Source organism: Malus domestica, chromosome 05 (assembly GCF_042453785.1).
Source record: "Malus domestica chromosome 05, GDT2T_hap1".
Lineage (NCBI taxonomy): Eukaryota > Viridiplantae > Streptophyta > Magnoliopsida > Rosales > Rosaceae > Malus > Malus domestica.
The window spans coordinates 43,749,725-43,765,803 of record NC_091665.1 but is presented as its reverse complement, the minus strand read 5'-3'; the positions used below and the strand labels follow the sequence as shown (position 1 = coordinate 43,765,803).

General features: G+C 36.2%; 1 protein-coding gene and 1 long non-coding RNA gene across 2 annotated transcripts; one reads left to right on the top strand and one right to left on the bottom strand.

Annotated features, from left to right (window-relative positions):
• Positions 1-7,269: 7,269 nt before the first annotated feature.
• On the bottom strand, positions 7,270-10,234 carry LOC103447719 (alpha-galactosidase-like). Its single transcript, XM_029103213.2, has 12 exons — positions 9,932-10,234; positions 9,792-9,850; positions 9,309-9,365; positions 9,072-9,210; positions 8,919-8,994; positions 8,650-8,774; positions 8,425-8,508; positions 8,235-8,299; positions 8,062-8,144; positions 7,829-7,969; positions 7,575-7,715; positions 7,270-7,458 (listed from the first exon to the last, which is right to left on the bottom strand). Exons 1-12 carry the CDS (start codon positions 10,087-10,089, stop codon positions 7,372-7,374), a joined length of 1,215 nt encoding a protein of 404 aa, XP_028959046.1. The 5' UTR covers positions 10,090-10,234; the 3' UTR covers positions 7,270-7,371.
• A 3,246-nt stretch (positions 10,235-13,480) lies between these two features.
• On the top strand, positions 13,481-15,035 carry LOC103419675 (uncharacterized). Its single transcript, XR_526954.4, has 5 exons — positions 13,481-13,769; positions 13,887-13,949; positions 14,213-14,305; positions 14,381-14,460; positions 14,814-15,035. It is a non-coding gene; the product is annotated as an uncharacterized lncRNA (long non-coding RNA).
• Positions 15,036-16,079: the final 1,044 nt, after the last annotated feature.

The window sequence follows — 16,079 nt, the reverse complement described above, 5'->3', positions numbered from 1 at the left end:
ACTAAACCTAGTACAAAAATAATTGTGCAATTGTCCCAATCTTGCAAATGCTTTAGCTGTAATATTTTTTTTTTCAAGGAAACGATTGCTTTATTTTAATAAAACTCAATCATACAGGAGAGTCTTGGATGACACCGTTGCATAGAATATTATATTAGTCCGTTGCATATAATATTATATTAGTCGGGTCCTCAAATCTATCATTACCGGATGTGGATCTCTCTGGATCCCTTCCCCGGGGATCTTATGAATCAACGCACGTGGACCGTTGATAAAAAATCGTGTGGTCCTAATTAAATATTTTATATATTTTTAAATGTAAAATAATCTCGTTTTGTGTGAAAATTTAAAGAAGGAAAAAATTATAGCCTCATAATTTTTTATCAACGATCCACGTGCGTTGATCCCTAAAATCCTGGCGAGGATCCAAATCCATCATTACCAATTGAAATGGGGGTTAGATGCATGTTTTATGGTTTCCTGCTGATATAATTTTGTTGAGTGCACATTTGAGTCAAACTCGTCCATCAGGACAATGTGTCAATCTCATTAAACCTAAATTCACATAATCCTCTTTATAACTTAAAAAAAAAAAAATTGCACATTAAACACAAGTGTACAAAAAGCTAAGTATTGCACATAATGTTAAACCTATTGATCATAGCATGACACATGTGAGAAAAAGTGATATAACTTACCCCATGTTTAGATAAAGAAATTTAAGATTACTAAGGAATTTCAAAATGACGGATCCATAAATTGAAATAACGGATTTTATTTTCTAGAATTTGTGAATTTTTTTGTTTGTTTAACCTAAAACAATAATGGAATTGAATACGAAATTTTTTTTTAAACTCTAAATCATAGAAATTGAGAAATGATACATATTTACATGGAATTTAAACTTGGGAATTGAAGGTCCCAAATTTCAAGTTTTTTTTTCACGCATAAATTCTAAATTTCTATGGTTATAAATCCAAGCAAGAGAATTAGTGCATGTCAATTTATAAAATCTCACTTTTACCCAAATTCCAAGTTTAATTCCCTCTTCCAAACATAGTGTTAGAGAAATGCTATGGACACTTTTACCTCATATTGTTGACACACTATTTTATAATGTGAACACGAAAATTGATGTTAAATTGAAAGTTACAAAAAATCTATAAAAAGTCTCATTTTTTAAATATTCCCTTGGTATTTTTCTAAAACTTAAGTGAACATAGCATGATAGCATCACACACGTCCTCATCAATTCATATAGCGCATGCAAAATAACTAGACACGTGTTGAGGCTTTGAGGCTACGCAAAGGCATGCAAGCAAACAAGTAAGCGTGTGGAGAATCTAAGGCATAAAGAAACCAGTGACTTGAAATACAATACAAAATCAAAAAAATGATCAAATGGTCCTAAAAGATATTGCCTCCACACGAGGTAAAGTGGATGTGCATAACAGAGACTGAATCATGAATTTTTTTTAAAAAAATTTCAGTTACTTTATTTCTGCCTTTAAATTGTTTGGAGTTGTTTTAAAAGGTGATTTGTAAGGTCTTTAGTAAATTGAGTCAAAATTTTGATGCCCTTTAGTGGAAGCTGATTTTGCAATTACTGTCTAACTGATATTACATAGTACTACTTGGTGCATTGATTCAAGCTTGTCGTACGATGTTACTGTCTAATTGGAAATGAAATATATGACATACCTATCGCGAGGTGAATTTTGTGGATGATGAGTTGGTCAACCCAAGCCTCTCTTATCCTTTGAGTTCGGTCTATTTTGAACAAGTTACATCTTCTTGTAAGCAGCTATTATTATCTAACATTAGACCTCGCGATATTATTTTGCAATTTCTCTTTTGTTTGGTTATTAGCCCCTTTGTATAACAAAAAAAATTAGCATTATTCTTTTGCCTCAGAGCATACGGATCCAGAAATCTGGGCCAACCGAGAGAGAGAGATCAAAGCATGGGTTTGTGTGTGTGGTGGGTCAATGAATGAGCTAATGGAGGCCGCATAATTTAAATTGAATGGTCTGAATTTTCGAATCCATCTGCTTTAGTGGCGTGTTTACTAAAGAGGAATGGAGGTGACGGTAATGGAATTGCACGTGTTTACTAGTTGGGCAGGAATCAGGTTCCGTGTGGGACCCGCACCAATTCTGGAATTGGACTCCTAAAATTGGTGGAGTGAGATTCTCTAGATTACGCTAGTATTTGAGTTCCGGATATTGGAGGTCATCCGAAATACAACTTTTCTTCCTAGATTGCCCTCTTATAATTTTGCTTATTACAAAATAATCAATAACTTCACCACCAGCAGGCAGACACTAACTCCATCTTCTCCAATCCCACCAATTTCCATTGGAGGACTCAGGCTCAGGGCTCAAGCCAACGGACCCTGTTTTCTTGGTTGCTTGCAGAACCTATTGACGAAAACGATAATTGATTGAGGATGATAGGAGGCGTCGTCAAGGTTTATGCATCTGGGCAAACGGGAGGGCTATTGGAAAAGAAAAGACGAGAAAGAGAAGTGATCATAATGAAAGGGGAAGGCGTGGGGTCTATGCATCTGAAACAAGTGAAAGGGTAGTTGGGAAAGAAAAGGTTAAGGATGCATCTAGGCAAAGGGGTGGAATGAGGATGATGAAGATCGGGAAGAAGAAAGAGTTTCTTATCAAATAACAAAGGGGTGGGAATGGATGAGGATGCATCTGGGCAAAAATGGGGGATAAGGATGGTATAATATTTTTATTTTTTATTAAATAACTATACTTTTTATTAACACAAAACCTTACGTGATGAAATTTATTAATATGATATAAAATTAAATTTCATTAACTAGCATGAAAAAAATTATGTTATACAAGGGTAGTTTAGTAATCAAGCTAGTTTTAATTTCGATTCAGGTGAATTAGTAAACAAGTTATATGAAATCGATATTATTTTTACTTCGATTCCAGCTAGTATAGTAAACAAAATTAACAGAAATCTAATTCTGTTTCCTCCTCAATCCAATTCCTCCTCAATTGAATTCCCTTCAATCTGACTACGGATTAGTAAACGCGCCATAGAGGTAGAGATCCAAAGATGATCTCATTTCCTAGAAAAAACATAAATGTGAAAGAGAGGAGACCTTGTCCTTGTGCAAACTGTTTTTCCTTTGTTTAGGATGGAGGCCCGTAGCACAATACGTACTTTAGATATTAATTATTATTTGGACCCGATTTACAATATTGGTCTGAGCAATCGAGATCGTTAAATAAGTGGGTTCTAGACAGTTGGATTTCATATTTTTCTAGATATTACCAAAAGATAATTGAAATGGCGATGTGGTGTGATCATATGGGTTTTGAAGAGATAAGAATTGGTAAAGAATGAAAGAATATTCCTTTTGTTTTCCTATCTGATCAAAACATCAATTTGCATGCAAATTGAATGTTTGTCAGATAAGGGAATAAGGAAAATAAAGATGAGAATAAAGAGTCAAATGATGGAGTTGCATGTGGACGTGTGGGTCTGGGTCTAAGATGATGCGATTTCATTGGTGCATGAGGCTCCAGGAAAGCTTTGAAGCTTTAATCACGTGGAAGGCTTTATAGTTATGAAGTTTTCGACATTATCTTTAAGAAATTGGGAGGCATATGCTTTGAATTATCTTGAAGAAAGTGGACGGTAGAACTTGAGATAGAGTTTGAATACAGGATGATGATCCCTATTGTTGGATTGTTGATTGGACTCTACAAGCACCATCAGGCCGTGCCAAGCAGATATCCAATCCTATAAATACAAGACTCGGTGTATCATTCAAATCCCTTTCCAAATCAACACAAAAATTGCCATGCGCAAAGATTCTCAAAGCACCTCTAGTGGGAGCTGGAGCTTGATGGACCGGCGACAGAAATGACCCAATAGCCCTAGCAATATGCTTTAGCCCATGCGGGCAATGGGGCTCGATGAAAACCCGAGTGAGAGGCCCGACTTGAATTGGTGGCCCAAGAGCCTGAGGCCACATGATGCAAGACTAACGTCAGCCACATTATAAAATTAATAAAAAATGTAAAAGAATTAAAAATATATAAACAATTAATAAAAAAATCCGAAAATTTTTAAAATTAAAATAAAAGATTTAATTTTCCTGTAAATATCTTATCATTATCTTCCACCTTACACCACAATTTTATATTTTCTCAAATACTTTGGGTTGTAATTTCTTATTTAATGAAACGTGGTACAACGAGACCAATTAAAATCATATCCGAAATTTGAAATAAAATTATTTTTTATTATTTTATAAAATAAAAAATACTAATATTTTATTGCCTATTGCCAGGACTATTGTAACATCCAACATCACCCAGGGAAGTGATCCTTAAATGTATATTCACATCCCTACCTAGCACGAGACCTTTTGAGAGTGATCCTTAAATGTATATTCACATCCCTACCTAGCACGAGACCTTTTGGGAACTCACGAGCCAACTTCCCAGTAGGTCACCCATATTGGGAGTGCTCTAGCATCCTTCTCGCTTAACTTCGGAGTTCCTACGGAACCCGAAGCCAGTGAGCTCCCAAAAGGCCTCGTGCTAGGTAGGGATGTGAATATACATTTAAGGATCACTCCCCTGGGCGATGTGGGAGTGATCCTTAAATGTATATTCACATCCCTACCTAGCACGAGGCCTTTTGGGAGCTCACTGGCTTCGGGTTCCGTAGGAACTCCGAAGTTAAGCGAGAAGGATGCCAGAGCACTCCCAGGATGGGTAACCTACTGAGAAGTTGCTCGTGAGTTCCCAAAAACAAAACCGTGAGGGAATGGTAAGCCCAACGGACAATATCGTGCTACGGTGGTGGAGCGGGCCCGGGAAGTGATCCGCCCCGAGCCGGGATGTGACAAATGATATCAGAGCCAATCCCTGGCCGAAAGTGTGCCGACGAGGACGTCGGGCCCCTAAGGGGGGTGGATTGTAATATCCCACATCGCCCAGGGGAGTGATCCTTAAATGTATATTCACATCCCTACCTAGCATAAGGCCTTTTGGGAGCTCACTGGCTTCGAGTTCCGTAGGAACTCCGAAGTTAAGCGAGAAGGATGTCAGAGCACTCCCAAGATAGGTGACCTACTGGGAAGTTGCTCGTGAGTTCCCAAAAACAAAACCGTGAGGGAATGGTAAGTTCAAAGCGGACAATATCGTGCTACGGTGGTGGAGCGGGCCCGGGAAGTGATCCGCCTCTAGCGGGGATGTGACAACTATTCAGTTTAGGGGTGGAGTTGCAAAAGGCAGTTACTGTTCATTAAAGGCAGTTACTGTTCACTGGGGGAATTCAATAATGAGTTGCCCTATGGGGCCTTTGCAACACTGGAGTTGCTCTCAACAACTTGAGATTTTATCCTTCTCCCATTTCTTCCTGCCAACACATATTCAATTTGGATAAACAGCACTGTGAAGGCAACCGGCGACATCTTCAGTTTGGATAAATAATATTGGAGCTGTAGAATCAGCCAACCGAGGAACACCTTCAGTTTAGATAAATAGCACTGCTTTGAGATCGACTGGTTATTTATCCGAGTCTCGGTCAATAAGGATTTCGGAGTCCTTGTTGGTAGAGGTCATCTCATCAGTCTTATCGGCAAAGTGAGGTGTTACCAGGTTACTACATTCGGCACATTGAAAGTCGAATTTGAAATTGAACTTCGCAAAACTAGCAGCCTTGTCTTCAGGCTCTAGAACTCGAAGGCCAAGACATGTTCCTTCATTGGCCACAGTCGCAAGATCAAGATGTCAGCATCGCGCTCAACACGACATCGGCATATTTTACTTCCCTGCCGAACTCGGCCGACGAGCTGGCACGCCCCGCATATAACTGAATGACGTAGTTAGCTCATTAGTTACTTGGCATGCACTCCACGTAGGCTTTATAGTTTTTAGGGTCAACAATTACTCTTACTTTAAAACAAAAGGAAATTTCCACAGAAATAGAATACTACATGTGCTTTAAAAAAGATTGTACATAGTTGGGTCAACAATTACTCTTACTCTTACGTTTAAAAATTATATATAGTTTGGCCAGACAATGAAAATTGTTGAGAAACATCTGAGATAATATCAATAATTTTCTTTGTCCGGCCAAAGTATATATGATTTTTAAACATCTGAGATCAATTCATCCATCCATCCATATTCATGTCCTTCATTTGGCTTCCATAATTTCCATCTCCATCCCAATCTACAATCAATTTTAATCGCGAACTATTGCTATCTTCAACTACGATCGGTAAGATGCTTTCAAATGGAAGACAATATTCATCTTCTTTCCATCTCTAAGGAGCTGATTTCTGGCGATAGTTGGTGGTGGATGTTCGTAATCGTTGTGGAGAGCTGTCCCGATGCTTTCGGCAATGGAGTTGGAAGGAAGCAGTTAGGGTTAGCTTCTGTGATTTTTCTGTTTTAGGCCCACAACTATGTTTTGGGTTACTATTGAGGTCCATTGTTTTGTTTGTGTGAATGTTGTTGTTAGGCCTCTAATTATGTAACATCGTTGTTTTATTTTTGTTAATAAAGTAACCTTTGACTGAAAAACAAAGAAAGAAAAAAAGAAAATTGTTGAGAAGTTTCTTTTGCTTGGAAATGGATGGTGACTGACTGGTGGTGCGAGTTGAAGAGGATGAAATTCCGGTGCAGTCAATTCAATTCAAGGTCAATTTTTCCAAACAACACATTTATATATTTATCTTAATTTCTGTAGTAGTGCTGCTCCGCTTGTGGCGGGCGGCGGTGCTGGGTTTCTTTTGCTTGCTAGGTGTACTGCTCCGCTGGCCACTGATAGCTTCTTGGTAAATTCTGTGCTATTTCTTCCGCATCTTAGTTTGGATGTCATTTGCCCAACTTTTGTCTTTCTTCAATTTAATAATGCTAAAAAAAATGTTATTGCTACCACTAAAATATATCCATTGTGACTTTGTCCAATAAGTTTAACTGACTAAAAGCAATCGTGATATTAATATATATGTATCTAATTGTTTGATTAGTCTTGCTTCCGTTAATAGTCCTTAATTTAGTGAGAAATATTTCAAAAATCGAATTGTATATAAAATTAAAATCCATTACCTATATTTCAAAAATCAAATTATACAAATTTGTGTTTATGTTCCATGAGATTATATTATTTTTCCCTAAAATGGGGTAAGGTTTCTAAAAAGAGCTATGGAGAAATTCATTCAAGCAATCCCTTGATTTCTCATTCAATTTACTAAATATATCTCAAGTCAAACCATAAAATTCAACAGATATTTATTTAATTTATTAAGTATTTGGAGATATTAGTCCCATATGGTATGGGCTATTGAGTCATCTTATACTTTGTATTCCGGACTAATTAAGGAGTCAGGACATACATATTACAACCATGAGGAGCAACATTTGCAGTCAGACTAGTATGCATGTTCTTCGAAACAAATGAATGCTGCAAACAAATGACATCAGGGTTTTCTGTCAGTGAGGACTTAAGATATAGTTCATCTATTTATACGACATTAAAGTATGATACTAGAAAGAAATTTTTTAATGTGGCAATCCTACCGTCCATAAGTCTCTGACAATGACAGACGTATTTGGCGAGAGTCCAATTTCCTTCCATGTCACAGTTATAGGAGCTAATGACCCGCCTCTATTCCACAACACTACCACCACTCTGTTACTTGATAACGGTCCTGCCCACACCTGCATCAAATTGAAAGTCATCACATGCCTTGCAGCACAAGCATGATTAATCAGTAATCTAAAACAAATTGTTGAAGTGAAGGAAAAGGGCAGCATTTGCCATGGCAATATACTTCTAGGTCATCTCTGGATCGCAGTTTCCTCGCTTGAACTCCAAGTGAATCTTGATTAACATCAATAACCTCTTTGTTTCCGAGAATCTGAAGAGCTTCCTTGCTCGCAGATGGGATGTCACATCCGATAAGTAAAGGAGCCTGTTGCAATCATAGATTTGGGCTCATCAGTATATATAGGCAAGTCAAACCAACAAACTGAAATTTATTTCGAAAATGTGGAGAGTACATACTTTCATGACTGCCCAAATGCTAAAATGAGATTGGTACTCCTCTACACTCATCCCTCCGTTTCCCACTTCCAACATGTCAGGATCTGTTACGATTACATTAAATTTAAAATAATTACCCAACAATTTTTTAACAGAGATAAGAAAACAGGACTGTAAACAACATAAAAATTTACCATTCCACTTGCCAGGGCCTGCATAAGTAGCCCAAATGTTGTTTTGGTCTGCAATCGACGTGATACTAAAATCATAACATTAATTAGATTAATTCAAAGCAAACTAACAAAATGTTTCAGGGTTAGAAATCTCTGTCATATTAGGATTCAGCTTGAGATCTTGAAAGAAGAAGGGAACTTTCGATCGAACCTTTCCCAAGTGTCCTCAATGTCTCCCGTAGTTCTCCAAGCATTGCCATACTGACCAGCCCATGTCGCAGGATCCTCTTGTCCCCTTTAAGAACATATTTCTCTTATCAAATTTTTGTTTGTCAAAACCAAACAGTTTTTAACCTTCTAGTGATGCAAATACATGTATTTTGAAAACAAATTTGAAGCGGAATGTATACAATGATTTGAAGTACAGGTGACTTGCCATTCGCATATGGAGTACAGGATTGGCCTTCCAGTCTTTAGCAATGCAGAACTCATTATAGGATATCTGATTTGAGGTTTAGAACCATCATGGTTGCAGTTATCGTACTTCAAATAATCGACACCCTACAGCCAAATGCCCCAATCAGCTCAAGTTCATCGTTTTTATCGAATTAGTTGTGTTGATGTTTCATCTAAACTAGAAAACAAAACAAACTACTCATCATACCAAACTACATATGTTAACGTAGAATAGTATCAGACACAAACCCATTCAGCAAAGGTTCTAGCGTCTTGCTCTTCGTGCCCAAGTGAGCCTGGCATTGTGTTGCTGCAAGTATAATAACTAAAAATGCAGAAAGATGAGAAATGAGACATCGAGTGCTATTTCAGATAAACAAAATTTTCGGAGATAATTTTTACCCAGCATCAGAGTATATGCCGAGTTGTAAACCCCTTGCGTGAACGTAATCAGCAAGGGCCTTGATTCCAGAAGGAAAAGTTGACGATTTTGCTATTAGGTTACCACTACTGTCTCTGTTTCTTTCAGCCCAACAATCATCTGCTTTTTTAATTCACGTCAATATATCATACAATAACAAGCAAAAAGCACACCCAGAACCAAATTAACAAAGGAAATGATGTGAGGATGCTGCTGACCTAGATTGACATATTTGTATCCAAGTGCTGCCAAGCCAGTCGAAACAAGAGCATCCGCTGATATATAGTCCAAAATTCAAACAAAACCGCAAAGGTTAATACCGAAATACTCTTTATAAGAAGCTTGGATTCACAATTTGGCTACTAGTAACTACTATAAACATAATATTATGAGATAGCTAGCAAACATCAGACCATGCAGATCTTGTATCAATGTAACACAACACAAAATGGTGCATCATGACTGAATTAGCAAGAAGGAAATATGGAAGTCTAGCTAAAGTAGTTCAACTTTTTTGAGCCTCTTTGGCTATTGTCAATTGGCTATGGTTGGATACTCGTATTAAAACGAGCCAACTGATAAAACATATTACAAAAGCAAGTACTGGAACTGTACAATATATATACTATTGTGATGTTGTGTATGTTGAAGAGAGAAAAATGATCGGAATACAAATAAACAGTAGTCTGAAAGTACTTTACCAATGGTCTTCACTGTGGCTTCACTTATATTGCAGTGGAAGTGATTCCAACTGTTCCAACTGAATCCAATTTCCAAAAGTTAGCTTACCAAATTGAAATAAAAAGGCATTTCCTTTTCACCTGAAAATTTGATATCTTACCCCATTGGAGGTGTACGAGCAACGCCATTGGCAATGAGGAACTGACCGTATTCTGCTTGATGGGTATTGTTCTTGTAGTTCAGAGCATCAATCACATTGAAAATACATGTGACAACAATGAGCTGAACAAAGAGTGCGCTCCTGCCTTTCCAATCCATTGTGGTGTCTGATCCAAGAGCTCTGAAGAGGATCAAGAAATGAGTTTGGGAAGAGTAGGAGTGAGGAGGGATTTTTGAGTGTGGTGGAAGTTTTAATGGGGGGGGGAGAGTACCGACACAACCTACTAGATAACAACATTATAATAAGCATGCTCCACAAATATTCTTTAGGTTTCATACAAAATTTAATCAAGTGGTAAATGTTGAGTTACATAACATATTTAGTAAATTGTAGCTATGGTCCCTTAACTTTAACTCAATTGGAGCAATGATCCTTCAACTAAAAATCCATTATTATTGGTCTTTCAACTCATCAAAACGTGCAGCTATGATCCCTTAACTAAAAATTTATTACCTTTGGTCCCTCAACTTTAATTCAACTAGAGAAATGGTCCATTAACTTTAACTCAATTGTAACAATGGTCCTTCCAATATAACTCGTTTTGACAAATTTTTTGACGTAGTTGACGAAAATGACCATAATTACACACTTTGATGAGTTGAGGGACCCTAATTATATAAATGGTTATTCTAACATAACTTATTTTGACAAAATTTTGAAGAAATTGATGAAAATGACCATAGCTACACATTTTGATAAGTTGAGGGACCAATGGTAATGGATTTTTAATTGAGGGACCATTGCTCCAATTTGATTAAAGTTCATGGACCATTGCTACAATTTACTCTAACATATTCATGCCTTATCTTTTGAACATTGTAACGTTATACATCAACTTACGAATTTATTGCAGTATCAAATTTCTGTCTCCTTATCTATTAATTTGTCAATTAATTACTAACGTGACATACACGTAGCCACACTTTCTCACCAAATACAAAAATAATTATATGATTGTCCTATTTTACAAATGCTTTAGCTGTCATATTTATTTTTAAAGGAAACGACAACTTTATTTCAATAAAACTGAATCACAAAAGGGAGTCTTGGATGATAACGTTGTATATAATATTATATTAGAAGGATCCTCGATTCAAACTAGATCATTACCAATTGTAATGGGGTTAGATGTATATTTTATATTTGCCTACTCATATAATTTTGTTTTGAGTGCACATATGAGTCAGTAGACCAGGACAATGTGTCAATCTCATTAAACATAAATTCATATAATCTTTTTCTATAAAAAGTAAATTACGCTTTGTTAAAAATAAATATGAGTGTACATAAAACCAAGAACATCTCCAATGAGAGTTTCTATTTACGACTCCTACCACCATATTTGAAGACTCATTAGATACTTAAAGGGAATTTTTGTATCTTTAAAAAAAAATTGTCTGCAATGGAAGAACCTTTATAATAGAATACTTAAATTTAAAATTTTTGATTAGGTGCAAAAAAAAAAAAAAATTGTGTGAGCTGTTTTTGACAACATTACATCGCCGCAAATATTTTTGTAAACTTTTTGATAAAAAAAATTCAAATTCTGACGCCAATGGTGAGCATATCCGGTATGGCAAACCTGTTGGAACTTTTGATGATAGAGATGCTTTTAACTATTAATGAATGTTTTTATAATTTAGATGACTGCCCTTCTTCGGTAAAACTGCGTGATTTTTGGTCAATTACAATCCTCAAATGGATTAACTAACTTTTTTACCACTAATTGAACACAAGTGGAGGTGCTAATTTTACCCCTTTTTCAATAAAAGGGGCCGCCTGATATTCTTTTACTTGTGACTGGACGCATCCCTCAGATCCAGTCCATTATTAAAAAATTTATCAGCATCCAGCCTATTTAATCTATTTAATAAACAGACCTCAATAAATAGTAATATGACAAATGCATCTTTAGTCTTAACAAAAAATAACCTAGTTAATTTTATTAAAATATTATTATTTTTTATTATAAAATAATTTTATTTTTAATTTCTGACTTTATTTTAAAACTAAAGAAAAAAAAATGGCAAAGCAGAACTTCATCTGCATCCTCGAGCTCTCCGCCATACATCCTCACCCTCTTTTCCCCCTTTGTCCTTCCCTCTCCCTTCACCACCAAAACCACAAGCCAGTGATTTTTTCAACAATGAGAAATCGACTTCTTCAACAGTGAGAAATCAACCGTATGGCTCGGATCTAGCGCGGTGATAAAGACGAAGAAGGAAACTCCGTTCTTCACGGCGTGTCGGTTTACATCGAGAGCTTGATGAGCCCTGATTACAGGGGTGGTTGCTGTTGGGATTGTGGTTGCGGAGTCCAACAGAGAAGACGACGAAGGGGGTCTTCTGGTGGCGCCGGGAAACCAGAAACTAGAGAACGAAGTGAGACACGGTAGAAGCTGGCTTGCGACGTCATGCTGACGCCAGCGTGACGTTACAGAGGCCAGCTGATTGCTCAGCACATTTTGGGCCGGTCTATGGCATGGCTTGGGCCGGAGGAGAAAAGAGGGGTGCCGGTCCATTTTTTGGCCTGGGTGCCAGCCTAAAGGGCTGGGGTGGAACTGCTCTCAACAAAAAGAAGCTGCAGCATTCAGACAAGGGTGGGTTTGTTTTCCACTCAAAATCAACAGTGTCCTCACTCGTTGCGTCTATATTTAGGAACCATAAGTGGTTCCTATATATTGGGATATTATCTATATACTAAAACCCGGTGAAAAATCATTGTTCACCAGCAATGAACAGCCGAAAACACCCTCAAATTCCTTTGTTGTTGGCCAATTTTCCAACTTTGCTACATCGAAAAGACGTGTTTGCCCTTCTAGGCCATTCTTCTGTCATCGTGTTTAAAGCAATTGATGGCAAGCTAAAAATATATTAAAAAATGTGAATTAAATCCGGCCACATGTTGTGTGGCACGACAAACTATAAAAATTTATAAAAAAAATTAGATGCAGGGAAAGAAAATGATTAAAAATGGTGAGACCGGTTTGGTGCTCTTCTACACCACGTGTCCACCATCCGTGACCGTGAAGCCTTTCTTTTTTTTTTGAAAGTTTTAACAAAAAACTCACAATACTGTTCATTTTAACAAAAAAAATCACATTTTTACATTAAAAAGTCAAACTTGATAATATTCACTTTATCTTTATTTTGTCCTTATCATTAAAACTCAAAGTTTTTAAGGTCTTTTCATTAGTTTTTTTTTTCTTTTAACCTGTCCTTGGCTTTTTAAACCCACACACATGATATGTGGTACAGAAAAAGATAAACAAATGATAAAAAAAATCGGTCGTAGGACGAAAAACTGATTAAAAAATATCAGATGTTCAACCCGACCACATGATTGTGGCACAAAAAGGATAAAAAATGATATTCTATTCTATATATACTAAAGCTCAGTGGATGGGTACTGTTCATTAACAGTGCCCATCCGGTTTTACCCCTCTTTCATTTTTGTTTGCAGTTGTTGCTCCCGTTTGAAAGGTGCTTTTTGGTGTTTGGTTGAGCTTTGGCCACGTTGCGTTTTGTAGGAAAGATACTGGAAGAGCATTACACCTTTACTTCCACTTCCAACATCTTCCACTTTTTCATTTCCTTTTCTTTTCTTCTCTCTGTTTTTCCGTCTCTCTTTGCGTTTCTCTGTGTGTGACTCGCTATTTTCATCACGATCCGATCGTTTAGAAGGGTGGTTGGTCTGTTTTTTTCCGCTGTTTTCCGCGGAGGAATAGCAACGGTTTGGGTGCGTTGGTTGCTGTGTGCCGTTATTCTGTGCTTGGTTGGTAAGAAATTTTTTTAATTGATTGTTGTAAAATTCGATTCCTGCTAAGTGTTTCCTTTATTTATTTTTTTCCTATTTTGCGTGTGGATCTTTTGTCTGATTTTGTTTTTGGTTGCAGGAAACGTTTATCTTCCAACTTTAGGGTTTTGTTGTGGGAGTTTGCAAACCCTTTCTGGGCCAGGTATATAATTTATCTTTGCACTGTGCTTTTTATTAGATCTTGGAATTCACATTTTCATTTTTTTTTTCTTGGGTTTTCTTGGTTTCCTGAGAAAATTGGGGTTGTTTGGCTTATATTATATTGCACGAATTTGAGCTGAATTTTACTGGGTTTGTATTTGTTTTTGGAATCGGTCTCCAACGATCTTCGTGATCTTCACGTTTTTTCTTTTTAAAGTAAAATTTATTTTCTTCTTTTCTTGATGGATATGCTTTTGTTTGTAGGTTGATCATGTTGTTTCATTTTGTGAAACAGTGTAGCCTTTGTCAATCAAATGCTTTGCTGAAATATCCAATAAGAAGAATAAAATAACTATGGTAAGAAGCAACCTAATTTCAGAAATTTTATGTGATTCAGTTTTTAATTTATAATATTCTAAAAACCTTTTGTAGATTGCAGAGCCATTGGAGAGAGGACTTGCTGAGGACATTGAGAATGTATATAAGCTACAATGTTCGTTTCTACATTGCAGGTTGAGTATAATTTCCTAGATTTGATTTATGCCTTCAATCGTGTTAAGTCGGTTAAATGTACTATTTGGTTTTTGGGGTTGAATAATGCTATCTGAATCTTGGGTTTAAAATTTTTGTAGCCTTGAGTTGAACTTGATCCAGAGCTAATGCAAATGGATTTTATTATTCCTACATATAAATGAATGATGGTTGTTGAAATTTTTTTCATTTATTGATATCGTAGTTTGCCATCGTCTGTCCGATTCATTCATGTAAAAGTATTACTGCTAATTAATTACAACTGCATTAACATTTTGTTTCAGTTGTAACTTTTTTTTTTTCCTCCGGATGATCCAGATTGTTTTATTTGCAGTGAACGCTTAAAGGAAAATGTGCTCTTATGGGATATTCCATGTTCAAGTAATTATACAAATGAAGCACTGGGATGACTGTTAATGAGGAATACTAGACTAGCCATTTTTGTATATCAATGACAAGGCATTTGACAATGTCTTTTCTGTAAGTTATATAAACTTAGACAATTTTGTAAAAATATTTGCTCCATTTTCTACATGCTTATCTTAGTCTTTGGTTATTTATATTTTAAAAATAGTCTATAGTTATATTTTTGCTCCCGCAACAACGTGCGGCTAAAATTTACTAGTTTAGGAACTATAAGTGGAGGCCCTATACACTGGGAACTATAAATGGAGTCTTCATATTTGAGATGTTTTTTTTGGAAGTATTCAGCGGGACTCTATATATTGGGATACCTAGGATTTTTGAGATTTTTTTTTTTGAAGTATTCAGCGAGACTATGTACTGGTTTGGTACTCAGGTGTTTTTATAAAAAGTGGGTATAAAAAAAAGCTGAGCTAAAAAAAATGTTTGGTAAACATTTAAAAACAGCTTATTTTTACAGTTTTGGGTAAAAAAAAACTAAAAACGTGAAGAAGCAAAAATAAGCTTATTCTCACAGCATAGCAGAATCAATTTTTTTTCAAAGTACAGCAATATCAAACCAGCCCTATATATTGGGATACCTAGGATTTCTATTCCGACTCATTTGAAGCATTTTGTCCCTACATTAAGAACCATACGATTATAAGACTCATTGGAAGTATTTTGTCCCTACATTAAGAACCATACGATCATTTTATCCCTACATTAAGAACCATACGATTATAAGACTCCACTTAGAGTCTCTATTGAAGATGCTCTTAATTGTTGCACAAAATGTTAAACCTATTGATCATAGCATGACACAAGTGAGAAAACTTAAGTGATCATAGCATCACACACATCCTCGTGACGTGAATTCATGCGCTTGCAAAATAACTAGACACGTACTGAGGGTTTGAGGCTACACAAAGTACGGCATGCAAGCAACAAGTAAAGCGTGAGGAGAAGAATCTATAAAGGCATAAAGAAACTAGTGGCTTGAAATAAAATACAACATAAAAAAACTGATCAGATGGTCCTAAAAGAGATTGCCTTCACACGAGGTAAGAGGATGTGCATAACAGAGACTGAATCCTGAAATTCTTTTAATTTTTCAATATATTCATTAGTTAAAAAAAATAATTTTAAAATAATTTTAAAAATTTTAAATATAAAAGAAAGATAAAAGATTATATTT

What these genes read in the sequence shown, in the direction of transcription:
- LOC103447719 (XM_029103213.2), bottom strand. Translation starts at nt 10,089, where the DNA reads ATGGATTGGAAAGGCAGGAGCGCACTCTTTGTTCAGCTCATTGTTGTC. An exon ending in GGCATATACTCTGATGCTGG is followed by an intron (nt 8,995 to 9,071) that starts GTAAAAATTATC and finishes CTGCATTTTTAG; the next exon opens with TTATTATACTTGCAGCAACA. An exon ending in CTGTACTCCATATGCGAATG is followed by an intron (nt 8,509 to 8,649) that starts GCAAGTCACCTG and finishes ATGTTCTTAAAG; the next exon opens with GGGACAAGAGGATCCTGCGA.